The sequence below is a fragment of the Pelophylax lessonae genome (assembly GCF_965119305.1).
Source record: "Pelophylax lessonae genome assembly, chromosome: 6".
Classification (NCBI taxonomy): domain Eukaryota; kingdom Metazoa; phylum Chordata; class Amphibia; order Anura; family Ranidae; genus Pelophylax; species Pelophylax lessonae.
The window spans coordinates 246,696,612-246,724,192 of record NC_138773.1 but is presented as its reverse complement, the minus strand read 5'-3'; the positions used below and the strand labels follow the sequence as shown (position 1 = coordinate 246,724,192).

At 41.9% G+C, this 27,581-nt stretch overlaps 1 protein-coding gene across 3 annotated transcripts in view; it reads right to left on the bottom strand.

The window, feature by feature from the left end:
* Window positions 1-27,581, bottom strand: part of ATF2 (activating transcription factor 2) — a 186,344-nt gene that overhangs the window by 105,336 nt on the left and 53,427 nt on the right. For all 3 annotated transcript variants that reach the window (XM_082260775.1, XM_082260776.1, XM_082260777.1), the window contains one exon: window positions 23,711-23,797. In XM_082260775.1, the coding sequence (XP_082116901.1) occupies window positions 23,711-23,797 (87 nt within the window). The remainder of the gene's footprint in view (window positions 1-23,710; window positions 23,798-27,581) is intronic.

The following is a 27,581-nucleotide window of genomic DNA, read 5'->3' as shown; positions in this document are numbered from 1 at the left end:
CAAGCCAGCTTAACACCAGAATCCTAGTGCAGATACCCCTGGCCTTGCCTTGGGGGCAAATGCCAAATTATCTTTACAGAAGCCAGCCTACCTGCTCTGTACCTCAAACCATCTCAAGCCAAACATTTAGAGCGTGAAGATTAAACTGGTCATACACTGCACCAGTAGACCTTTGTGGTTGTCTCTGTTGGCCCCCTGCCGTCCGACATCCTTGGATTAAAAAATAGAAGCAGCTGGTTGGAATCTGGTCACTTTTCTTCACTCAACCTGCAGACCTAACCAAACATCTATCAGTGGATGCTCAGCTTTATAGCATGAGACAAGTTTTTATTACTATCTATCTGTGTCCCTACGGGGGAGTTGTGCCTTCACTTCCTGATTAGAACAGGAAGTCATAGGAAACAAGGGGGACACAGACAAAAACACAATCAATCCCTGAGGAAGTCACGTGATCATGATGAAACGCGTGGGAGGAGTCAGGTGACAGAGGACTGTGTTTGTGGAACATACGAGAGCATACGGGAGCTGCTGCCTCATCGGATGATTTTTTTAAAGCGCACTGTATCAAGTTTTATTGTAAGTAGATATTATACAATAAATGTGAAACCTTTATATACTAAACAATGGAAGTGTATCTTTTATACTGAAGGTACATGAAGAAAAAGGAAATCCAGGCAAAGACAGCTCAGTCAGGAGAGTGGAAGGAGATTGAACAGATGAGGAGCCAGGAATTTACCCCATTAGGGGAAGGCGAATTTTAGACCTGGAAACAGGTCTATATTGGAGGTGAGCGCAGTGGTGAAAGGTGGTGGAAGTCACTGCACAAATGTATTAACTGAAATCCACAAGGTTGAAGGTGGAAAAACTACGGGATATGGGAAGCACATTTAAAGGGAAAAATATTTGAAAGAAAAGCACTAATTGAACTATAGTCATTTGGGACTCTCACAATTGTTTTATTTTATTGTACACAAGAAAGTTTGTCACTGAATATTGATAGAAGTTTTGTGATTTGAAAGTAAGGTTTTGGTTTAAAAACATGAATTGGATTGCACACGGATAGGCACAGCCAACATTTTTGATTTTATTTTGTTTGCAGTTGTAGGGACACATTTATTTGGTTGCAGCCATCAGACACAAGTTAGAAGTGAGGGACACATTAGGTTAGAGAGCGTGGGATAATACACACCTGTTTTATAGTCTCTAAGTATTTTCTGAAGACACCAACATAAGCGTCCCTTCTTAAACTAAACTAACTGCAAAAGCTGGCCATAAACATTTTAAATTTTTTTTGATCAGGCAGTGGTGGATGGTGGATTTTCCTTTCCTGGAAATCTTCTGCTGTCAGAATACACTGATGAGTAGTTGTTGGAAAAGTTTTCCAACAGTCCCAATCAACAGAATCCTAAAATCAACTTCAGCCAAGTGGGAACGGTCATAGATGGATTGAAATTTGGCAAGTCCCTGCTGAGCTGGCTGAATGTCAATTAATCTATGGGCAGCTTAAGAGCCCATTCACACTGCCGCGACTTGTCAGGCGACTTGTCAGCCTGACAAGTCGCGGTATGTCGCGGTCCATTGAGTAGTACAGGACCCATTCTAATAGGAGCGACACAAGTCGCTCCGACTTAGAGAAAGGGTCCTGTACTACTTTGGGGTGACCTCGGAGCGACTTGCATAGATTTCCATTATGTGAAGTCCCTGCAAGTCGCGCCGAAGTCGCGGTGCACGCGACTTCACAGGTCGCCCCCCGAAGTCGTGCTGCTTCAGTGTGAACCGGCACTAAGTGGGAAGGTCTGCGTTCATTATAACTACCTGAAAAGAAAACATAAGCATTGGCAATGTTTTAAGACTAGGAAAGCATCTTAACAAAAAAATAAAACACATATTGTAGGTGGTAGCTGTAATTTGAATTCAGGCTCTGTGCAGCCTTCTGAGGAAAGCAATGATCTAATTGTGTGAATGTAAATGTACAGTTTTCCTTAAACTAATCTGCCCATAAGAAATTGAGCTTAGAGCTGCAGCACCAAAACTGTGAGCCAGTCAAACTGTTTACACCTCACAGTGCTGTCATCCTAATGCTTCAGGCACTTGAGATTAGAGAAGAAGGTGTAGGAAAGCTTACAAAAGAAGACAGGGGCAGCCTCACCACTGGCTGATGCTCATTTAGCCAAATGAGTACCTGCATGTTTTGGACAGTAGTGTAACCTTTTTTCTTGCAGCGCATGTGCAATGCAACAGTCTATACTACAAACTACATCACAAGTCAAATCCTAGGTTTTTGATGAAGCTACCCTGACTTCTGGTTATAGGTGACACTATAACAGTTTTTGTGAAGTTAGAACTTCTGCATCAGACACACTTTTGGTTCCTTCTTCTGGCCCCTATGTCCCTATGATCAACAGATGGAACCACGGAACACAGGAGGTAGTTCAGGTATCCGACACTCCTGGAAGTGTCGGATGTTGAAGGTTTATTAGCTTGAGCAGTGCTTGTGGACAACGGAGATCAGCTTTTATTTTTATTTTATTAGCAACAAAGCAGAGGAATTGCCTATTGTATCTTGTGTCTTTTAAAACTTTGGCATGAAAGTGATACTAAGTCTCGGTTCACACTAGGTCACTCCGACTTAGGGGGAGACCTGTGAAGTCGCGTGCAGCGCGACTTCGGCGCGACTTGCATGGACTTCATAAAATGAATGTCTATGCAAGTCGCCTCCAGGTCGCCCCGAAGTAGTACAGGACCCTTTTTCTAAGTCGGAGCGACTTGTGACGCTCCTATTAGAACGGCTCCTGTACCGCACAATGGGAGCGTGACGGACCGCGACTTGTCAGGCTGACAAGTCGCGGTCCAAGTCGAACTAGTGTGAATGCGGTCTTAAAAGGTAAAAATGCAAAAAAAAAAAAACAAACATGTCATATTTACCTGCTCTGTGCAATGGTATTGCACAAAGCAGCCCTGATCGTCCTCTTCTAAAGTCCTTCCCTGGTGCTCCTAGCTCTCCCCTCTACTGAGTGATCCCATAGCAAGATGCTTGCTATGGGAGCACTTTAGTGCATACTTGCTCTCAAGCCCCACTCCGCTCAGCCCCACCCTCGGCTCCCTCCTCACTGGTTGTGAATGACAGCAGTGGGAGCCTATGGCTCCAGCTGCTGTGTCTGAGCCAAGGAGGAGAGAGAGAACATGCATGCAGATATTGGGGGGCTGGGGGGTGAGCTGAATACTGAAGGTTTTTTTTACCTTCATGCACAAAGGTAAAAAACCTTCAGCCTTTAGAATCACTCTAAGATCTTCACCCCTGCCACACCTATCACAAAGATATTTCACATATTTTATTGTGCAAGAATTTGCAGGTTCAGTTTACTGGATTTCCTGCGGCTGGGGAGACAAACTCCTAAATTTCAGCAGGCAAATATAATTTACATGGCCCCCTGAGAAACAATAAAAACCACAGGGTGATTTAGCAAGTGAGCATCCACCCACTATTAGAAACACTGATTCCAGAAGGTATAGGGAGCCTTTATTTTTGCCAACATCATAATGTATACATATTGTAGATATTGACACTATTAAAGAATATAGCACAAACATGCATTTTCATTAAAATATATCCACCCAGACTTCTGTTAGTTGTGTATTTTGTACCCTTGAAAACAATCCCCTCAGACATCTGTCAAAATTTAGTGGGAATAGGTCACTCCATCATCAGCTTCTAGAAACCAGGTACTAGTCTCTAGAAAGAACTTATGAAAAAGTCAGATCCATATTTCATATCTGCCACAAAAGCTCATCAGAGTAATAACCCTCCTTCTCCTGGGTGTTATCCGACCATCTGCTACTCTATTACTTATCTTTATTTTGCAACTAATTAACAGCATAATCTTCTAAATTCAGCAAGTTAATTATCATTATTGTGGTCTTTGCAGCATCATCAGTCCTCATGAAGTCTTGTCTCTCCTCCCCCAGAGGACACGAGGAAATGAAGTAGGCTTGGAAAGGGTCTGTTTAGAGGGGGGCTCATTAGGTGCTTGCTGATGAGCTTGGCATGCAGAGAGGCAGGTCAGGAGAATTCTGCTGAACACAAGGTTCCATGCCGGGCTCAACCAAGTTAATGTAGCTTTCTGAATAGTTGCCAGCCTGCCCTCTGTCAGCTCTCAATAGAAACCTCCTGCAGTAAACCTACTGGCTTCATACCGTGCAGAAAGATAACTCACAGTTTGTCACAAAAGTCTTTACATGGCGGATCCCACCGGGTAGAACTTGCTTTAATGTTCTCTTGATTGTGCTTCCCTCCCCTCCAGCTCTTTCAGTTAGTTTAACTAGAGCACTCCAATATAAAGTAGAGACGTGCGCTGAAATGCATTACGTAGGAAGGGACATGTACAGAGCTAATAAAACGCCCTGTAGTTACATAGATAATCTTATGAGTAATGATTAAAATGTAATAAGCTCATGAACAACATTTAATGAATTGGTAATTGATCTAAAACTGGAATTTCAGTTATGGGTGGACACATATCTGACCAACTGACCACTTCTATCTTTCTGGGAATCCAGCTGCAAGATCATCTTAGCAGAGTTCCTGACTAGGACCTTATTTATACTCCCTGGGAAGGAAGGGAGTCTAACTTTATTGGGAATATAGCAGCAAAAGTGAAATAAGTTACACATTAAGCAGCAAGACCTAGACATCTTAAGTAGGTAGAAATTTTGGCTGGACAAGCGGGCTAAAAGCATCAGAAAAAAAGAAAAGAATATGTAAATGTATATATATGTATGTATATATATATATATATATATATATATATATATATATATATATATATATATATATACATATATATACACACACACACACACACACACACACACACACACACACACACACAGCTAAATAAAAATGAAAGGAACACTTTGAAAACACATCAGATCTCAATGGGGAAAAATATCATGCTGGATATCTATACTGATGTGGACTGGGTAATGTGTTAGAAACGAAAGGATGCCACATCGTTTGATGGAAATTAAAATGATAACCCTACAGAGGGCTGAATTCAAAGACACCCTGAAAATCAAAGTGCAAAAATGATGCAGTAGGCTAGTCCATTTTGCTGAAATTACATTGCAGCAACTTAAAATGGTACTCCGTAGTTTGTATGCCCCCCCCCCCCCCCCCCTGTGCTTGTATACATGCTTGACAATGTCGGGGCATGCTCCTCAGACGACAGATGGTGTCCCGGTTATTTCCTCCCAGATCTAGACCAGGGCATCACTGAGTTCCTAAACAGACTGAGGCGCAACCTGGTGGTGTAGGATGGACCAAAACATAATGTTCCTGAGGTGTTCAATTGGATTTAGGTCAGGTGAGCGTAGGGGCCATTCAATGGTATTGATTCCTTCATCCTCCAGGAACTGGCTGCGTACTCTCTCCACATGAGGCTGGGCATTGTCGTGCACCAGGAAGAACCCAAGACCCACTGCACCAGCATAGGGTCTGACAAAGATTTTAATTTAATACCTAATGGCAGTCAGGGTTTCATTGTCTAACCTGTAGAGGTCTGTGCATCCCTCCGTGGATATGCCTCCCCAGACCATCACTGACCCACCACCAAACTGGTAATGCTGAACGATTTTAAAGGCAGCATAACGTTCTCCACGGCTTCTCCAGATCCTTTCACATCTGTCACATGTGCTCCTGCTCTCATCTGTGAAAAGCACAGGGCGCCAGTGACAGACTTGCCAATCCTGGCGTTCAATGGCAAATGCCAATCCAGCTCCACAGTGCTGGGCAGTGAGCACAGGGCCCACTAGAGAATGTCAGGCCCTCAGGCTATCCTCATGAAGCCAGTTTCTGATTGTTTAGTCAGAGACATTTATACTAGCAGCCTGCTGGAGGTCATTTTGTAGGGCTATGGCAGTGCTTATTCTTTTCCTCTTTGCACAAAGGAGCAGATACCGGTTCTGGTGATGGGTTAAGAACCTTCTTTGGACCTGTCCAGCTCTCCTAGAGTAACTACCTGTCACCTGGAATCTCCTCCATGCTTACGCAAGGTAGTGCAAGGAGACACAGCAAACCTTCTGCCAATGGCATGTATTGATGTGCCATCCTCGAGGGGTTAGACTGCCTGTGCAACCTCTTTATGGACCAATCATAGCCTCATGCTACCAGTAGTGACACTGACCCTAGCTAAATGCAAAACTACTGAAAAACAGTCAGAAAAGGTGAGTAGGGAAGAAAATGTCAGTGGCCTCCACCTACAAAATCATTCCTGTTTTGGAGGCGGTGAGTAAATGACATATTGTCCCCTCACTGCTTGCCAAACACCACAATAGCCACCCATCCAAATTAGCCCTTAAAGTTATTTTAGCCCCCCTTGAGCCGCTTAATTTCATGCATCCCAACAGAGCTCCCCCTCTTCATCCCACTGACATACAGTAGATGCCAAATGAGTCCTCCTCAGATTGACACAAGTGACGTAGTATGAAGATCATGATGATCTGATGATGATCATTGAAGAATGGGGAAATGCATCCTTAGGCCCCTATCACACAAGGGGAAACTGTCCACTGATTCCCCACTGATCAGAGCGGATGGATGACAGGTCCGTGTCCACTCAGTGTATGCAGAGAGGCCACGGATCAAGCAAACTCTTCTCTATGGGCAGTCGGATGTAAATGGACTCTGCTGTCTGTTTACACCCAACTACCTTCCGATCTGCCTAGACGTAGGACATATCTCCTTCCGTTTTTTTTATTTTTTTTCATATTGCATTGGAGGTAGGCAGATGAGCAGTATCAGGGGGTGGGGTTAGGGGCCCCATCAGGTAGGCTGTAGAGGGCCCTATGATGTCTAACAGCAGGCGTGCCGGCAGTACTGAGTGCTGAGTGTGCTGTCATTCATCACTTGGTCTCAATAATTTGGTAAAATTATACCATCGCTCAGAACAGTGGGGACATCAGGTAAATGGAAACATCCATCAGGTGCATAGGCTGCAGTGATCTCTCCAAACACCATAGGATACAATACCAAGCAAAAGACAGTCGGCAAATCTTCCAAATCTTTATTGTCAGCCCTCAGTGAGTAAAAACAAGGTGGCTAATGCATATCGGCGATGAGCCTTGATCACAGCACACACAACATAGGAAGAAACATTTATATATATATATACATATACATACATACATATATACACATATATACATAATAGGAGACTCCACCCCCACACCAATCAATTAGTAATTAACTTGAGTGCTGTGCTGACCAAAAGGTTCAACAGCTGTTACAAAGATTGTAGGAGGAAAGTGGTCTCCAATGTGTGTTAATTAAAACAGATAACAGCCATAACAAAATATATAATATTGTATATTAAGATACATTAAAATAAATGAACCATACACAGGTCATATAATAATTCACTTAAGATAAAGATCCACATCATAACGATGACTCATTCCTAAAGGCATCCTTGTATGGAGGTTAAATATCCACCATACCTCAAGAGATAGGAGCCTACAGTGAATGTCACCCTCTTTTTAGGACAAACCAACCCTTTCCAACCCCTGAAAGGTAAAAGAAGCCATATCTCCATGGTGCACATATTTAAAGTGTTTAGACACATTAGACAAACTCTTATTATTATATGAGGCTCCATAAATTGATTTATACCCATTTATACTGCCAGTGACATACTCTTGCTGTAAGTGTTGGCAACAATCTACTGTACAGAGCCATCTACCCTCTGCAACGTTACCATGGTTTGTGCAAAAGAGCCCTGTCTACTTCTTTCTCTGCCTTGCTCTTTTCAGAGCCAAACAGTCGGTGTTCTGACCCATGCATCAAACCCAAAAGAATGTACACTCTAGGATGCACTTGGATATCCATGCAGGTCCGTGCACCTGGCCACCTGTTATTAATATGAATAGGCTGCCTGCACACGCAAACAAATGCCCGTTAACTCAGGCCCCATGGCATCCTGTAACAAACAGTGTTAATAAAAAACTGTTGGTAGAAAATTGAAATCGATGTATTTTCTGACAAAGTGGTTCTAAAGCCTAAGGGCGTTTTCAACAATGTTGGACTCCGCCAGCAGATCCTCCTGCTCAGCAGAGGATCTGCCTGCTGATCCCCGCTGAGCAGGCGGAAGACAGGTCTGTGTCCGCTCGGCTTATGCAGAACAGACACAGCCCGCTTTTCTCTATAAGCGGTCAGGTGGAAATGGGCCGACTGTCATCCAATCCGATCAATGGATGGGAAACAGATCCACCTGTTTAGCAGATAGGATCGTATGTTGATGGGTGTCAACGGACACATGTACGTTTACATCCACAGAGGGCAATAGATGGCCCGATTGGATGCACCTAAAAACAGACAGGCGGAACTGGTCGGTCCACTCGTGTGAAAAGAGCCTAAAGCTTTTTTAACCTAAAGCATTTTATGCAGTAAGGTAAAAAACCTTCTGTGTAACAGAATCCCTCCCTGCCCCCCCTTCTACTACCTGAGCCTATTCACGATCCAGCACTGTGCATGAGAGCCGGGGCTCTCCCTCCTCTTTGGGCAGACTAATAGCCGCTGCTGTCACTCAAATGCTGTGACGAGGAGCAGGGGGGGGGGGGGGGCTGCACAAATACCTGCACAAAGCGGCTTCCTATGGGGGCATGCGCCAAAGAGGAAGAGCCAGGAACGCTGGCGGGGGACCCCAGAAGAAGAGGATCTGGGCTGCTCTGTGCAAAACCTTTGCACGGAGCAGATGGTATGATACGTTTATTATTTTATTTTTTTTAAAAAGGAGCCGTTAATATTACTTTAGGGCTAATCGAAAATGGTTTAAAAATTGCCTAAAACAGTTTTGTGTACAGGTGCCATGAAGTTGCCATAAACTTGGCACTTGTAAACTTTTAATCAGATTTATATTGAGTAGTTAAACATCTGAACAGTTACATGGACCAAAGAGTTTAAAGCAACCACAAACTAAGCCCTGGTCAGGAAGGCGAAATGCGTCAATGGCGTGGTTAGTGGAGTGAGGCTGGCTGAGGCTGGTATACATACACTCGCATGGATCAGGTTTGATAAGCAGTGTCCTAAATTTTCTTTGCTGGCACCTCTGGATGAGTGATATCAATGTTTCCTAAAGGGAATGCAGAGTATTGATTTATGTAGTTTAGGGTAGTTTTAGGGTGGAACTAAAAAATATATGCATACAATGAAGGAAAAAAAGTATTTGATCCCCTGCTGATTTTGTACGTTTGATCACTGACAAAGAAATGATCAGTCTATAATTTTAATGGTAGGTTTATTTTAACAGTGAGAGACAGAAAAACAAGAAAAATATCCAGAAAAAAGCATTTCAAAAAAGCTTTAAATTGATTTGCATTATAATGAGTGAAATAAGTATTTGATCCCCTATCACTTAGAAAGATTTCTGGCTCCTAGGTGTCTTCTATACAGGTAAAGAGTTGAGATTACGAGCACTTTCTTATAGGGAGTGCTCCTAATCTTGGCTTGTTACCTGTATAAAAGACACCTGTCCACAGAAGCAATCAATCAATAAGATTCCAGTCTCTCCACTATGGCTAAGATCAAAGAGCTGTCCAAGGATGTCAGGGACAAGATTGTAGACCTACACAGGGCTGGAATGGGCTACAAGACTATCGCTAAGCAGCTTAGTGAGAGAGTGACAACAGTTGGTGCGATTATTCACAAATGGAAGAAACACAAAATAACTGTCCATCTCCCTCAGTCTGGGACTTCATGCAAAATCTCACCTCTTGGAGTTTCAATGATCATGAGAACGGTGAGGAATCTGCCCAGAACTACACAGTAGAATCTGGTCAATCTCAAGGCAGCTGGGACCATAGTCATCAAGAAAACAATCGGTAACACATTATGCCGTGAAGGACTGAAATCCTGCAGCCCCTGCAAGGTCCCCCTGCTCAAGAAAGCACATGTACAGGCCCGTCTGAAGTTTGCTAATGAACATCTGAATGAGGAGAACTGGGTGAAAGTGTTGTGGTCAGATGAGATCAAAATCAAGCTCCTTGGCATCAACTTAACTTGCCGTAGTTGGAGGAGGAGGAATGCTGCCTATGACCCCAAGAAAACCACCCCCACCGTCAAACATGGAGGTGGGAACTTTATGCTTTGGGGGTGTGTTTTTGCTAAGGGGACAGGACAACTTCACCGCATCAAAGGGACGATAGACGGGGCCATGCAATGTTAAATCTTGAGTGAGAACCTCCTTTCCTCAGCCAGGGCATTAAAAATTGGTCGTGGATGGGTGTTCCAGCAAGATAATGACCCAAAATACAGGGCCAAGGCAACAAAGGAGTGGCTCAAGAAGAAGCACAGTGGCCTAGCCAGTCTCCAGACCTTAATCCTATAGAAAATATGTGGAGGGAGCTGAAAGTTCGAGTTACCAAACGTCAGCCTCGAAACCTTAATGACTTGGAGAGGGCCTGCAAAGAGGAGTGGGACAAAATCCCTCCTGAGATGTGTGCCAACCTGGTAGCCAACTACAAGAAACGTCTTACCTCTGTGATTGACAACAAGGGTTTTGCCAAGAAGTACTAAGGCATGTTTTGTAAAGGGGTCAAATACTTGTTTCACTCATTAAAATGCAAATCAATTTATAACTTTTTTTAAATGCTTTTTCTGGATATTTTTGTTGTTATTCTGTCTCTCACTGTTAAAATTAACCTACCATTAAAATTATAGACTAAGCATTTCCTTGTCAGTGGGCAAAGGTACAAAATCACCAGGGGATCAAATACTTTTTTCCCTCACTGTATTAATATTAAAGGGGAACTTCATCCAAAAGCTCTGCTATATTTGGAATATATATATATATATATATATATATATATATATATATATATATATATATATATATATATATCTTTTTTTCTTTTGGGGGGGGGGAGCAGGTACCTATTTTTGACAGATACCCGCTCCCTCCCACTTCCGTCTGGATTGTCTAGGCCAGGGGTCTTCAAACTATGGCTCTCCAGTTGTTCAGGAACTACAAATTCCCATCATGCCTAGTCATGGCTTTGAATGGCAGAGTTTTCAATGCCTCATGGGATGTGTAGTTCCGCAACAGCTTAAGGGCCGTAATTTGAGGATCCCTGGTCTAGGCGTTTTGAGCAGACGTTCTCCTCCACTCCTCTCTGCCAGCAACCTTCTGGGACACGTCACAAGTCCAACAAGGCTGTGGGATCATTCACAATGTACAGCTGGCTGTGAAGTTGCAAGGAGTTACAACTGGCTGCCCACAGTTAATATGTCCATGCCAGGGACCCAAAGACCAGTGAAGAACCGGTCCGTGTGAGGATGGCGCTGGATCCTTAGAAAGGCGAGTGTCTGTTTATTAAAAGTCAGTAGCTAGTTTTTGTAGCTGCTGACTTTTAATTTTTGCACATCTGACTGAAGCTCCTCCCATGAACCATATATTACCCAACAAATAAAATTCAAAATACTAGCAACATACAAAGCTTTCCACAACTCTGCACCTAGGCTCTCTAGCTCCTTTGTCTCCTCTTCCCATCCTTGCCTCTGAGACCTCTCCAGAGCCTCTCCCATTTCTTGAAACTGCCATTCAAAGATGTCCGATTGTAAGCTCAAAAGGCAGGGCTCTCCTAACCTTCTTGTAGTGAATTGTGTTGTAACTGTACTGTCTCCCTTATATTGTAAAATGCTGCGCAAACCGTTTGCGTTTTACAAATCATGTTTTACAAATCCTGTATAATAATAATAATATTTAAACTGCCCAACACACTGCAAAGGGGTATGATCTGCTATCAGTGGTGCACCTTTATTCAAAGGGAAAAGTGGAGATATAGACCAGCTTGTCATACCACGTGAGAAGTGTCCAAAATTATAAAAAGTCTGTAGTGTGGTAATCAAGGAAGATTGACCATCGTTCATGTATAGCAATGCACCATCTGCGTATAAGGATAACTTATCCTCCAATGATCCCACTTGTAGAATGTAAAAACAAAATATTTTTTTTAAAAGTATTGGGATCCCTGCCTATACACGCACATGAACTTTAATAGCATCCCAATCTTAGTCTGTAGGGTTGGATATTGAGTTAGCCCACCCTTTGCAGCAAAAACGGCTTCAACTCTTCTGGGAAGGCTGTCCAAAGTTTAGGAGTGTGTCTATGGGAATGTTTGATCAATCCTCCTGGAAGCACATTTGTGAGGTCAGGCACTGAAGTTGGACGAGAAGGTCTGGCTCACAGTCTCCGCTCTAATTCATCCCAAAGGTGTTCTATCAGGTTATGATCAGTCCAGTCAGGTTCCTCTACCCCAAACTCCCTCATCAATGTCTTTATGGACCTGGCTTTGTGCACTGGTGCACAATCATGTTGTTGGAAGAGTAAGGGGCCATCCCCAAACTATTCCCACAAAATTGGGAGCATCAAATTGTCCAAAATGTCTTGGTAAGCTGACGAGTTTCCCTTCACTGGAACTAAGGAGCCAAGCCCAACCCCTAAAAAACAACCCCATAATTTAGGGTGGAGAAACTTGACTGGTCTGCAAAGAGTGGGCCAACTCAATATTGAACCCTAAGAAATAAGACTGGGATGCCATTAAAGATTATGTGCGTGTAAAGGCAGGCGTCCCAACACTTTTGACAATATAGTGTATATGGATTAGTGTGAATAAGCATTGCTAGGAGCTCCACAACTAAAGGTAAAAGACCTGGGAAGAGCCAGTTCTTTTACTGCATACCACTATCATATAATAGATGGAGATTGTGCATGCACCCAAGGACGGGTGCACTTAGCAACAAAGTGCTGTACATTACTGTGATATACAGTGGAGAAAATAATTATTGGATTCCCCTATAGAATTTGTAAGATTGCCCACTTACAAAGAAATGAAGGGTCTATAATTTTATCATAAGTGTATTTTAAAATAACAGAGACCAAATACCAATTAAAGATCCATAAAAAAAACACAATACAAATGTTATAAATTGAGATGCAGTTGAGTCAGTAAGTATTTGATCCCCTACCAACCAACAATAATTCTGGTTCCCACAGACTGGCTACAGTATTGAAATGGAAGAAATACAAAATAACCATCAATCTCCCTCAGACTGGAGCTCCATGCAAGATTTTGCATCAGGGGGTAAGGATGATCATGAGAAAAGTGAGGGATCAGCCCAGAATTACACTGGAAGAGCATGTGAATGGTCTCAAGCCAATTGGGACCACAGTCACCAAACAAACCATTGGTAACACAATACGCCGCCACACATTGAAATCCTGCAGCGCCCACAAACTCCCCCTGCTAAAGAAGGCACATGTACAGGCCAGTCTAAAGTTTGCCAATTAACTAAATGATTCAGAGAAGGATTGGGAGAAAGTGCTGTGGTCAGGTGAGACCAAAATTCAGCTCTTTGGCATTAACTCGACTCGCTGTGTTTGGAGGAAGAAAAATGTTGACTTTGACCGTAAGAACACCACCCCTTTTGGGAATGTAACAAGATATCCTTTATTTGGCAACAACTGGATAATTTTGCCTCCAAAATCTCTAACAGGCAAATAAACCTCACTCTCCCCAATTGTTTTTTATTCACTACGATACCTGGTTTGTCTGTTCCTCAGATGAGACTTATTCACACTATATGTGTTGCCATACATTGGCTGATTGCAGTAAATTGGAAATCCTCTTCGTTCCCCCAGGCCCAATTAAAGGCCAGACTCTCTTCGATTAACCAAATGGAAAAAATTTTCCATGTAATTTATAATTCAACAAAATTCTATGATAACAAATGGGAACCTTGGTTTGATCACTCTAACATTCTATTCCCACCGATGGGTTCCTAATCACAAATATATCTTTACGACGTGATTGTGAAAGATGTAGTTGGTAATTTGTAGTCATTTTGTACTTAAAGATATGTTCTCTATATACTCTTGTATTTTTACTGCTTTAGGCAGTATTATGGAAATTGTCATAGGTCCGCTACTCGGCACCACTCATACGAAGTCTTATTTTTTCTTGATCCTGTTGTTTAATTATATCTGACAAGAACTTAGGCTACATTCACACCTGAGCGTAGCGTTTTTCGCGCGTTTTTTACTGCGATTTTACCGCGATTTTTGCGGCGTTTTTTACCGCGATTTTACCGCGATTTTTACCGCGATTTTTGTGCAGGCGTTTTTAGATTGAATAGAGATCAATGGAAAACGCCTGTAATCTGCCCAAAAAGAAGCTCATGTACTTTTTTGAGCGTTGGGCGTTTTGTATACAGCGTCAAAACGCTCAGATGTGAACAGGGGCCATTGAAATGAATAGGATTTGTCTTGTTGGGCGTTTTGAGAGCTGATCCTAGAGCAGAAAAACGCCCCAAAAACGCCTAGATGTGAACGGAGCCTTATACATACTTTCTGTAACAATGACTATTGTTTATTGTTGTTTACCTCACTGTTAATATACGCTTTTGTACCACAATTTTTTCACCCTAATAAAAAAGTTTGTATACAAAAAAAGAACACCACCCCTACAGTCAAGCAAGGAGGTGAAAACATGATGCTTTGGGGCTGTTTCTCTGCTAAGGTACATGCTGACGTTGCTGCATTGATGAGCCAATGGATGGGGCCATGTTTGTAAAATCTTGGATGAGAACCTTCTTCCCTCAGCCAGAACACTGAAGATGGGTCATAGATGGGTCTCCCAGGATGACAATGACCTGAAACATACCGCCAAGGCAACAAAAAATGTGGCTCAAGAAGAAGCACATTAAAAGGTCAAGGAGTGGCCTAGCACGTCTCCAGACCCTAATGCTACAGAAAAATTTATGGAGGGAGCTGAAACTTCGAGCCAAGACAGCCAAGCGCCAAGCAACAGCCAAGAAACCTTAAGGTTTTAGAGAAGATTTGTAAAGAAAAGTGGACCAAAATCCCTCCTGAGATGTGTGCAAACTCAGTAACCAACCACAGGAAAGGTCTGACCTCTGTGCTTGCTAACAAGGGTTTCTCCACCAAGTACTAAGTTGTGTTTTGCTGGGGGATCAAATAACGATTTTATACTGACTATTTAACTGAACTACAACTCAATTAATAACATTTGTATCATGTGTTTTTTCTGGAGTTAGGGTTGATATTCTTTCTTGATCATTAAAAGTACACCAGTGATAAACCTTATAGACCCTTAAATTCTTTGTAAGTGGGCAAACTTACAAAATCTATTGGGGATCGAATAATTAATTTTCCCCACTGTAAAGTAAACTGGATAACCCCACACTACAGAGTGCCCACACATGAATTAGTTTGCATATACTGACATGGCCTGTGTTTGACCGTCATGGCCATTCTTTACATATAAAGATGTCTTGAATATTGGGGCCGGCCATTCATAGCCCAATAATTAACAGATTTGGTCTTAAATGATTTAATGTGCTGTATGTATGGGTATAGGCACCTTTGGTGCATCCTGTTCAGGTATGACTGCAGGAATGAGATCTGCCATTATATGGGATTTCACAGTGATCGCAATGATTCAGCGATCCGCATCCATTATCTTCTGTGCTTTGGGAATTGTGACTGACAACATCAAAATGAAAGCTCAGCAAAAGCCAGCTGATGTAGGGTCAGCATGCATAATACATATTCATATTTTCCCCTGAAACATCCCTTCTCATGTCACCATCATAGAGCACACTGAGCTATGTCAATTTATACCTCAGGTGGCCAAGCATTAGTTACCATGGTTACTCATTTGCATTACATATGGCCACAGGAATAAACTGCGCTACTGTTCTGTCTTTTGCAGTTTTCCCCTAGTCAGCAGGATGCTGAAAATATAAATATATATAACTAAATAATTATGATTTACAAGCAATAACTCTTAAAATGTGATATGACAAACAGGATAACCACTTTCATGAGTATATTTACATTATAAACACCAGGGGGCACTGTGTCAGCTTATATACACAGTATATTTTCACAGTAAATACAATAAAAATAATAATAAAAGGGGAACGTAATATGATTCTTACATGGGTTAAAAGAAAAATTATATATATATATATATATATATATATTAGTGATCGACTGATATCGTTTTTTTGTTGCCGATACCGATATTTTAGCCATTGCATATCGGTATCGGCAAATATTTTCGTACATTTAAAAATATTTTATTTTTTTTATTTTTATCACTTGACAGGTACTCTTGTGGAGGGATCTGGGGGGTCTAAAAGACCCCAAATCCCTCCTCTGCACTTAAAAGCATTCAAAACATCAAGTTTGGCTGTTTTGAATGCTGTAATTTCTTTTAATCTGGCATCACTTCCGGGTTTTTACATGGAGACCCGATCAGAGCCGAATGCTTTGATCGGGTCTTTGGCGGCCGTGCTGGCTGGTTGCTCGGGTCTCCCAGTGGGACAGGAGACCCAGGCAAGCCGCGGAAGGCTTTGTAACGACAGTCGAGGCCTTGTAATGACAGCCGAACGGCTTCTCAGCCGCATCAGTTGTCAACACAAGACAGTCAACCGTCAGCTATGGACACCGGTACTGCTAGAGGCATCACTCCGGTAGAGGCACTTTCCCGAAATATCGGCAATATCGGTCACCTTGGTGGTCGATTCAGATGTATCGGGGAAAGTGCAGATGGGCCCTCGATATATCGACTTTGCCGATAATCAGTCGATCCCTAATATTTATACACACACACAATCTCAGAAAAGTGAGTAAACCCCTCACATTTTTGTAAATATTTTATTATATCTTTTCATGTGACAACACTGAAGATTTGCTACAATGTAAAGTAGTGAGTGTACAGCTTGTATAACAGTGTAGATTTGCGGTCCCCTTAAAAAAACTCAACACACAGCCATTAATGTCAAAACTGCTGGCAACAAAAAAAAGAGTACACCCCTAAGTGAAAATGTCCAAATTGGGCCCAATTAGCCATTTTCCCTCCTTGGTGTCCTGTGACTCATTAGTGTTACAAGGTCTCAGGTGTGAATGGGGAGAAGGTGTGTTAAAATGTGGTGTTATAGCTCTCACTCTTTCATACTGGTAACTGAAAGTTCAACATGGCACCTAATGGCAAAGAACTCTCTTAAGGATCTGAAAAAAATAAATTGTTGCTCTACATAAAAATGGCCAAGGGCCTAGGCTATAATAAGATTGCCAAGACCCTGAAAATGAGCTGCAGCACGATGGCCAAGACCATACAGCGGTTTAACAGGACAGGTTCTACTCAGAACAGGCCTTGCCATGGTTGACCCAAGAAGTTGAGTGCACGTGTTCAGCATCATATCCAGAGGTTGCCTTTGGGAAATAGACGTATGAGTACTGCTAGCATTGCTGCAGAGGTTGAAGGGGGGGGGGGGGGTTGGAGGTTAGCCTGTCAGTGCTCAGACCATACGCCGCACACTGCATCAAATTGTTCTGCATGGCTGTTGTCCCAGAAGGAAGCCTCTTCTAAAGATTATGCACAGGAAAGCCCGCAAACAGTTTGCTGAAGACAAGCAGACTAAGTACATGGATTACTGGAACCATGGCCTGTGGTCTGATTGAGGGAACTATGAATGCCAACATGTACTGTGACATACTGAAGCAGAACATGATCCCCTCTCTTCAGAGACTGATAATGACCCCAAACACACCTCCAAGACGACCACTGCCTTGCTAAAGAAGCTGAGGGTAACGGTGATGGCCAAGAATTTCTACAGACCTAAACACTATTGAGCATCTGTGGGGCATCCTCATATGGAAGGCGGAGGAGCGCAAGGTCTCTAACATCCACCAGCTCTGTGATATCATCATGGAGGAGTGGAAGAGGACTCCAATGGTAACCTGTGAAGCTCTGGTGAACTCCATGCCCAAGAGGGTTAAGGCAGTGCTGGAAAATAATTGTGGCCACACAAAATATTGACACTTTGGGCCCAATTTGGATTTCAATTTGGGTGTACTCAATTTTGTTACCAGCGGTTTAGACATTAATGGCTGTGTATTGAGTTATTTTGAGGGGACAGCAAATTTACATTGTTATACAAGCTGTACACTCACTACTTTACATTATAGCAAAGTATCATTCCTTCAGTGTTGTCACATGAAAAGATATAATATTTACAAAAATGTGAGGGATGTACTCACTTTTATGAGATACTGTGTGTATATATATATATATATATATATATATATATACACACACACACACAGTGGGGATCAAAAGTTTGGGCACCCCAAGTAAAAAACTGTATTAATGTGCATAAAGAAGCCAGGGAAAGATGGAAAAATCTCCAAAAGGCATCAAATTACAGATTAGACACTCTTATAATATGTCAACAAAAGTTAGATTTTATTTCCATCATTTACACTTTCAAAATAACAGAAAACAAAAAAATGGTGTCTGCAAAAGTTTGGGCACCCTGCAGAGTTAATATCTTGTACTGCCCCCTTTGGCACGTATCACAGCTTGTAAACGCTTTTTGTAGCCAGCCAAGAGTCTTTCAATTCTTGTTTGAGGTATCTTTGCCCATTCTTCCTTACAAAAGTCTTCCAGTTCTTTGAGATTTCTGGGCTGTCTGTAACGCACTGCTCTTTTAAGGTCTATCCATAGATTTTCAATTATGTCGAGGTCAGGAGATTGTGAAGGCCATGGAAAAACCTTCAGTTTACGCCTCTTGATGTAAACCCCCGTGGATTTCGATTTATAGAAGCCATCCTCTCTTTAACTTCAGCTTTTTTACAGATGGCATCAAGTTACCATCCAAAATTTGCTGAAATTGTATTGAATCCATTTTTCCTTCTACTCGTGAGATGTTCCCTGTGCCACTGGCTGCAATACAACCTCAAAGCAGGATTGATCCACCCCCATGCTTAACAGTTGGACAGAGGTTCTTTTCATTAAATTCTGTGCCCTTTCTTCTCCAAACGTACCTTTGCTCATTCCGGCCAAAAAGTTAAATTTTAACCTCATCGGTCCACAGAACTTGTTTCCAAAATGCATCAGGCTTGCCTATATGTTCATTTGCAAAGTTCAAACGCTGATTTTTGTGGTGAGGATGTAGAAGAGGTTTTCTTCTGATGACTCTTCCATGAAGACCATATTTGTACAAGTATCTCTTTATAGTGGAATAGTGTACCACAACTCCAGTGTCTGCCAGATCTTTCTGGAGGGATCATGCAGTCAAACGTGGGTTTTGAATTGTTTTTCTCACAATCCTGCGAGCTGTTCTGTCTGATATTTTTCTTGGTCTTCCAGATCTTGCTTTAACTTCCACTGTTCCTGATGACTGCCATTTCTTAATTACATTCCAAACAGAGGATATTGACATCTGAAAACGCTTTGCTATCTTCTTATAGCCTTCTCCAGCTTTGTGAGCATCAACTATTTTCAGTTTCAGTTTTCTAGACAACTGCTTAGAAGATCACATGGTGCTGATTGTTGGGGCAAGGTCGGATGAGTCTTTTTAAAACCTTTGAGATTGACATCACCTGGTCTTCCCAGACGATGATTGAGAACAATCCATGACACTGGCAGGTCTCAGCCTTGCAAAGCGGGTAGTGCATGCTATAAATTCTGCAGGGTGCCCAAACTTTTGCAGATGCCATTTTTTTGTTTTCTGTAATTTTGAAAGTGTCAATGATGGAAATAAAATCGAACTTTTGTTGACATATTATAAGAATGTCTAATCTGTAATTTGATGCCTTTTGGAGATTTTTCCATCTTTCCTTGGCTTCTTTATGCACATTAATACAAATTTTTACCTGGGGTGCCCAAACTTTCGACCCCCACTCACTCTATCTATCTATCTATCTGCACACATACATGCTGCTCAAAAAAATTAAAGGAACACTTTGAAAACACATCAGATCTCAATAGGGAAAAATATGCTGGATATCTATACGGATATGGTGTGGGTAATGTGTTAATAACGAAAGGATAGGCTAGGCTGTAGATGTCTGTGTGTCCCAATGAATACATTGTAACACTGAGCACGTTCTGTCCTGTATCGGACAGAGGGAGGAGATCAGTGTCTGGGGACAGCAATTCCCCGGGGACATCGCCAGCCATAACAAAAGAAGGACTTATATTGGCAACAATACCGACATATCTATCTGCAGCAGTTGAGATCTGGAGTTTATATGTTCTTTGGAGGATATAAAGGGCGCAATATTCTTTTGTATCTGGTGAGTGAGCATTTCTGGGGGATTGGGCACGTGGTGAGGTGAAGGTGATAGAGCTGCTCCATCCCGGCACGGTTGGTTATCCCACCCCTCGGATTCATAAGGACTTTGTGGACTTATTTTTTGCAATATATATTTACAATTATTTATATATTTCGTATGAAGTATTGTAGCGCTGCTTGTGGATATTTTTCTCTTCACGCAATTATATTATGAGGAGTTATATGCACCTTTTTATTATACGTTTCTTTTAGGCAGCAGCTTTTATTCATTTTAATATTGTTTTATTATATGTTTATCCTAAGCGCTGGGTGTTTGGGAATCATTTGAATAATTTTTTCTCAGTCCTATTTTAATAATGGCTGTGTGTTGAGTTATTTTGAGGGGACAGCAAATGTACACTGTTAGGCCCCTTTCACACGGAGCGGACCGTATTGCGATCCGCTCCGGCACTTTTTTTTTTTTTTTCACGGACACGGATGACATTTGTGTCATCCGGTCCGTATGTCCGCATATCATCCCATCCGTTTGCGGATGATATACCGACATAATGCATGTCTTTGGGATTGCGGATGTCAGCGGATGACACCGCTGACATCTGATTTTGCGTCCTTTCCGTTTTTTTAACGGAAGAAAAATAGGGTTCTGTTCCGTTCCAAAAAACGGAACAGAACTGAAAGGACACAAATCGGCTTGTCAGCGGATGGTCATCCACTGACATCCGCAATCCCATTGACATGCATTATGTCCGTATATCACCCGCAAACGGATGGGGTGATATACGGACATACGGAACGCTCGTGTGAAAGAGGCCTTATACAAGCTGTACACTCACTACTTTACATTGTAGCAAAGTGCCATTTCTTCAGTGTTATCCCACATATATACACACACACACACACACACACACACACACACACACACACACACACAGTGCCTTGAAAAAGCATTAATACCCCTGGAGATTTTCCACATTTTGTCATGTTACAACCAAAAACGTAAAAATGGGATTTTTGACCTACCGTAAAATCCATTTTGCTGATTTTCATTGACGGACACAGCACCTGATCTTCATAACCATTGGGTTATACTGCCCCCTACAGGAGTAGAACACTAGGCAGAAAAAGAATCTGGCTACGCCTATGGGCAGTCCCAGGGAATATACTCTCCCTCTGCTATAGGTACTCAGTTTTGTTACAAGCAGTGTCAGAAGAATTACAACTCCACAGAGGGGTGGGTGCTGTGTCCGCCAATAAACATCAGAGAAATGGATTTTATGGCAAGTCGAAAATCCCATTTTCTCTTTCATTCATTGATGGACACAGCTCCTGATCTTCATAACCATTGGGATGTCCCAAAGCAGTGTTAAACATGAGGGGTAGGAACAGCAAAAAAATTCCCAAGGCTAAACAGTAGCCAACCAGGCAACAGGAGTTCAATCAAAACAACTGGAGCCCACCTGAAATAAAACAATACACCCTCAAAGAGGATCAAGTCCTCTAAACAGCAGCGTGTAAAACCTTGCAGTCAAAAGAAGCAACCGCAGATGCCAGCACATCCATTTTATAGAACTTTGTGAAAGTGTGCACTGACAACCAGTTGGCTGCCTTGCAAACCTGCGTCACTTTTTAGTGTTGTCACATGAAAAGATATAATAAAATATTTACAAAAATGTGTGAGATAATGTATGTATACACACACGATATTGTCAAAAGTATTGGGACGCCTGCCTTTAAATGCACATGAACTTTAATGGCATCCCAGTCTTAGTATGTAGGGTTCAATATTAAGTTGGCCCACCTTTTGCAGCTATAACAGCTTCAACTACTTTTCTGGGAAGGCTGTCCACAAGGTTTAGGAGTGTCTATGGGAATGTTTGATCATTCTTCCAGAAGCGCATTGATGAGGTCAGGCACTGATATTAGATGAGAAGGTCTGGCTCGCAGTCTCTGCTCTTATTCATCCCAAAGGTGTTCTATCGGGTTGAGGTCAGGACTCTGTGCAGGCCAGTCAATTTCCTCCACTCCAAGCTCGTTTATCCATGTCTTTATTGACCTTGCTAATTTAAAAGGACTGCACACTTTTTTTGTATTTGAGATTTGTTATTATCCCAGTGTCTGCTTTGCATGAGTTGCAGTGGTCCACCAAATTTCTCACTCCCTTTTTTTGAGCTGAGCGCAATAATTCTTTTTTTTTTTTTTTTTATAACAAATTTAGCAGTATACATTTTAGCCTAAATTTTTGAAGAATATTCATTTGCAAAATGTTACAGCAGAAACAAAGGAAGATGCATTTTTTTTTTTCAAAATTTTTGATAATTTTTAGTTTATTTAGCAAAAAAATAATAAATAAAAACCCAGTGATTAAATGCCACCGAAAGAAAGCTCTATTTGTGTGAAAAAAAAGATAAAAAATGAATACGAGTACAGTGTTGCATGACCGCGCAATTGTCATTTAATGTATGACAGCGCTGAAAGCTGAAAATTGGCCTGGGCAGGAAGGGGGTGAAAGTGTCCGGTATTGAAGTGGTTAAAAGTCCATTGTGGTGGACTGGCAGTATAATATTATTGAATGTTAAGGTGCACGCAGTAAGGCACTGCAAAAGTCTGAATCTGGCTGTAAAATAAACCTGATGTGATACAAGCATGGGGGCTGCAGTTGTTGCTCCTTTTAAAAATGCTGGTTTTCTGTCTTTTTCTGGCTTCAATATCTTCAGTCTCTGTCCTGGGAATGCAGCCGGTTGCAAACCTCAGACATGAAAATGAACAAAGAATACCCTTCTATAGTGTACTTGCTCCATCCAAAGCACTGAGTGTGATTTCTGTCTGCACTTTAGTTCCTCTGCTTTCTGCACCGACTCAAGGGATAGAGGGTGTGATTGACAAGCGCAGCTGTGCATGTTTCCCTATGTCATTGATTGTGTTGAGGCATGTGTCCCCACCCCTGCCTCTGGAAGCCCAGAAAAGCTGTGTAAGTTCTGGATTTCAAATGGATGAGGAGAAAAGATTGCTGCAGAAAAACAGGTATAACTTATGTAGGAGGACTCGTTTCTCTGTATCATCTGAGGCTAGTCACTTCACTGGGTATATGGAAGGGTTTAAAGACACTTTAAATAGGAGTAACATCTTAAATGCTTTTTCTTCCAGGTCAGTGACAAGAAAGCACCAAAACCATAGCATCAGCACAGTGGCCAGGCAGCTAGGATTTTCAGGGGCACATCAGTAACAACAATCCCTATGTTTCTTTTGGCAGGTTTCCTTTAAAGAAACATTTCAATTAGCCACCAAAACGTTAACTTCTAAATAGACAAAAGTGCATACAGACTATGATGTAATGACTCCAGTAGTGCTGAAGCCACAAACTCCAATGTGTTAATATCCCACCAATGAAGTCCTTAAGGGCTATAAAGAGTTACTGGGTGATTCAACTGGTCAGTATTTAACCAAACCCAAAATTTCATTTTTAAGTGGACTGACTGATTAAGGCATCACTCGTGTATAAAATCTACACCCTGTCATCATTAGTAACAAACAACATTAAAGAAAATGAGTTACCAGCTTTGCCTCTGACTGGACAGGTGGTGGCGATGAAGGGCCTGGAATCCCTGGGATAGTAGGCACCACGGTGACAGGTCTGACAATCTGCAAATGTAGAAAACATATTTTATCCCCATGTCTATTACCTATTAATTTCAAAAACATAAAATTGCAATTTTTCTAAATTTACAAGTATAGTTTACTGGATGTTCGGTGTGTATCCAAGATAAAGCTAAATCATAAGTACACTTATCATTTGTTATTCTTTGTCTATGGATATTTTGGCATCATTTTAAGACTTAGGCTGGGTAGATGAATAAATGTCTCACTAAAATTGAGGAGTATTAAGACAGCTGTCTGTCCGATTACCAAAGCACTGGGACCCAATAAGATGTTCTCCCCTAGGCACAACGGAATTCCTAGACTGTTGGGTTTAAATGCTGCCTAGAAGAGTAAAGGACACTGGCAACAAAAAAAGCCATTGGACAGCATAGGATAACCCCAACCACAACTATCATACCTCAGTAAAGTAGTACTGAGCGCATGAAAATAAAAACAGGGAGGGAAACCCGTGTTTTTTAATGGACTCCAAGAAAATGATTTTACGGCAAGTACAAACATCGTATTTTGGTTCTTGTCCATTGACAAACACAGGAATTTTAAGACTGTGGAGTTGTCCAAAGGAAGTCCAACAGAGGAGTGGGCAACAAAGCAACAAAAGCTTACAGGCCCAAGAATAAAGAACTGAAAACTTTGGATTACCTACTGCCTGAAGGATCCAAAGCCCGAAGCTGGCATCAAATGAGGCATGACTATCCACCTGGTAGAACTTAAAAAAACAAAACAGAAGCCCAGGCTGTAGCCTGTCAAACTGAGGAAAGTTGCATGATGCCAAAAAATAGTATATGGGACTCAGAGATTTAGTAGACTGAGACTGCAACCTGACAGGAAAGGGTGGTGAGCCACAAAACCATAAAAATTGGATGATGGTCTGACCAAATCACCTGGAGATGGTGGACCGAGAAGGATGGTCTGCCCAAATCACCTGGAGATGGTGGACCGAGAAGGATGGTCTGCCCAAATCACCTGGAGATGGTGGACCGAGAAGGCATTGTTGCCTTAGAGGGTTCATCCAGAATGCAAAACAAATTAGTCTTCCCGAGGAAGCAGTGGCTAAGAGAGACTCTCACAGCTTGAACCACATCCAAACAATGGAGGAAAATTTCCTTTGGTGAACTATAAGTAAATAGAGGGATAGAAGAAAAATGCCTTGGTTGAATTGAAAGGAAAAAACTACTTTCCGCAAGGAGACATACAGATGATGGCTAAAGAAGTCACAAGGGAATGAAAAGCAGGAGCTACATGGGAGACTACCTGTACCAACAATGGTCTAATTCGAGTGAAAGACCAATGGTTTTTGAAACATGATAGATCTGAGATCAGACTCCTGGTCTGTCAACCTATGCTGAACAGTGGGCAGATCAGACAGCGAATAGTGATGTAATCATGTCACTGCTCGCTTACTAAGAACCAAAGAGGGGGAAGGCACAAGACCGGTGGCCAAATGGATTGAGGACACAGCAGCCACCGTCTTATGTACAGGATAGAAGGGGAAGAGAGAGCTCATCACAGCACAAACAAGGCTGCATTTCTGACTAGCAAGGGGAATGTGCACTATAACACCAAGAAATTATTTAAAGGCGTGGAAGCATATATATTAAAAAAATTCTGCATAGGGTTCAAGCTTAAATAATCATATATAAATAAATAAAACTGGGCATGTAGACAAAGTAGATAATGCTGGTAATAGCCATCTGCTGAAAAGTTTAATGAGATCCCACTCAGGTAGATGTGCTTTTATCATTGGCAATTCTCATCTACACATTCCTTTCCTGGAGATGAACTCCTCTGTCCTTCCCCTCAACTTAAAATGATTATAAAGTCTTGTTTAAAAAAAGAAAAAATTAAAAACATGTTGTACTTACCTGCTCTGTGTAGTTGGTTTTGCACAGAGCAGTCCAGATTCTCCTCTTCTCGGGTCCCTCTTCGGCTCTCCTGGCCCCTCCCTCCTGTTGAGTGCAAACACAGCAAGCAACTTGCTATGGGGGCACATGAGCAGAGTCACAGCTCCCTGTGTTCATTCAGACACAGAGCTGTGACCCAGCTCCGCCCCCTCTCTCTCCTGATTGGCTGAATGATTTTGATTGACAGCAGTGGAAGTCAATCGCACCACCCTGCTGTCTCAGCCAATGAGGAGCGTAATCCCAGGCAGCTTAGACACTCCTGCCACATTGCTGGATAAAGAAAGGTTTAGGTAAGTATTAGGGGGATGCTGCACACAGAAGGTTTTTTCTATCTTAATGCATTAGGATAAAAAAAACCTTCTACCTTTACAATCCCTTAAGTCAGCCATAGGCAACACAATTTTATGCCAGGAAAAAACAAACGCTTGATTCCCTCCAGCAGAGCCATTGTGTTCTCTCGGTGGGTGGGCGGGGGGGGAACCATCTGTGCTGAGAGAACACGGTGACTACTGCTAGCGGCTACAACTGCCGCTAGCAATAATTGCATGTAAAATACGACAGGCTGGCTGTACGCTAGTTGATAGATCGATCAACTTGGGTACATTCAGCCTGCCTATACATGGTTCGAATCTTGGCTGGTGCCTGCTGAACTGGATGAGATTTAAACTGTCTATGACCGGCTTAAGTGAAATGAAAACTCAACTTATAGTCATTGTTCTGTTGTTCAACAGCACATATAGTCAGGTTGGTATATGCACTAATAAACAGCTGCATGTTTTGACAGCACTCCAGGGATCTTTAGGCTGAACAGTACGTACCACACCAGTCAGATGGTAATAGCCAATGCTGGCCTCCCACAGACTCTGCAATCTGTAACAATCTCTCTCCCAGACAGGCTATAAATAGACAGTAGTGGTGAATTCCCCTCTGCCAGTTCTATCTATTTATATACAATTAGTTAAAAACTCTGGACATTTGAGGTAGAAGTTGTGTCCCCATATTTTAAGTGCTTTTATGTGCAGGGGTTATGCCGTGTCGGCTGATTTAGGTATTATTTGGTAAAACCACCTATGGGTTGCTACTTTCATCTCCCTCCCACACACTGCTCACACCCGTTCTCAGCTCCATTCTTCAACAATCTGAGCATGTTGGCTCTTCTTTGTTATAACGGGGCTTCCTCCTTTTCCTACTGGACTTCATAGCTGAAGATGGCCCTCTGGAATATATCGGTTTGCTATGACTCGACCATTCCTCTCAATCTAATCATAGTTATTATATGTTTTTAGATATATTTGATTATTTTCCCTAATTTCCCATCTGAAGAGGCATGAAAGATTTGAGTTCCTCTATAGGGGTACTCCCCTCTTGTTCTAATAGCTGTGGGTTTTAATAGCTGTGGATGCCCCGTGTCTAAACTAATACATGCACCACATCTATGGATTAGTAGACTGCACAATATTACATTTTTAGTATTGGGTTTAAAACCGCTTTAAAAATGCACAACAAATGATCTAAATCAAAACCAAGAGGGAACAAATTTGTTCTGAACATCAGTTGAAACTGCAGTGATTAGAAACAAAAACATGGACAAACCACTAGAGGGCGAGCTTTGCAAAGAAGAAAAAAGGATCGCAAAGCATGGTCTCACGAGGAGGAAAAAAAAAAAAACACCTTTTGCTGCTTCTGTAATCCAACTCAACAATATTGGATTTAATAACATAATGACATAAGCAAAGAAATAAACGGAAAAAAAAAAAAAAAAAAACCACGGCACTATGGTAAACAAATTCAGGATAAAGTGGCCAACACCCAATTTGTGCTACCAGTTTACCAAAACAAATAAATACACAGTGCAGAGCTAGATC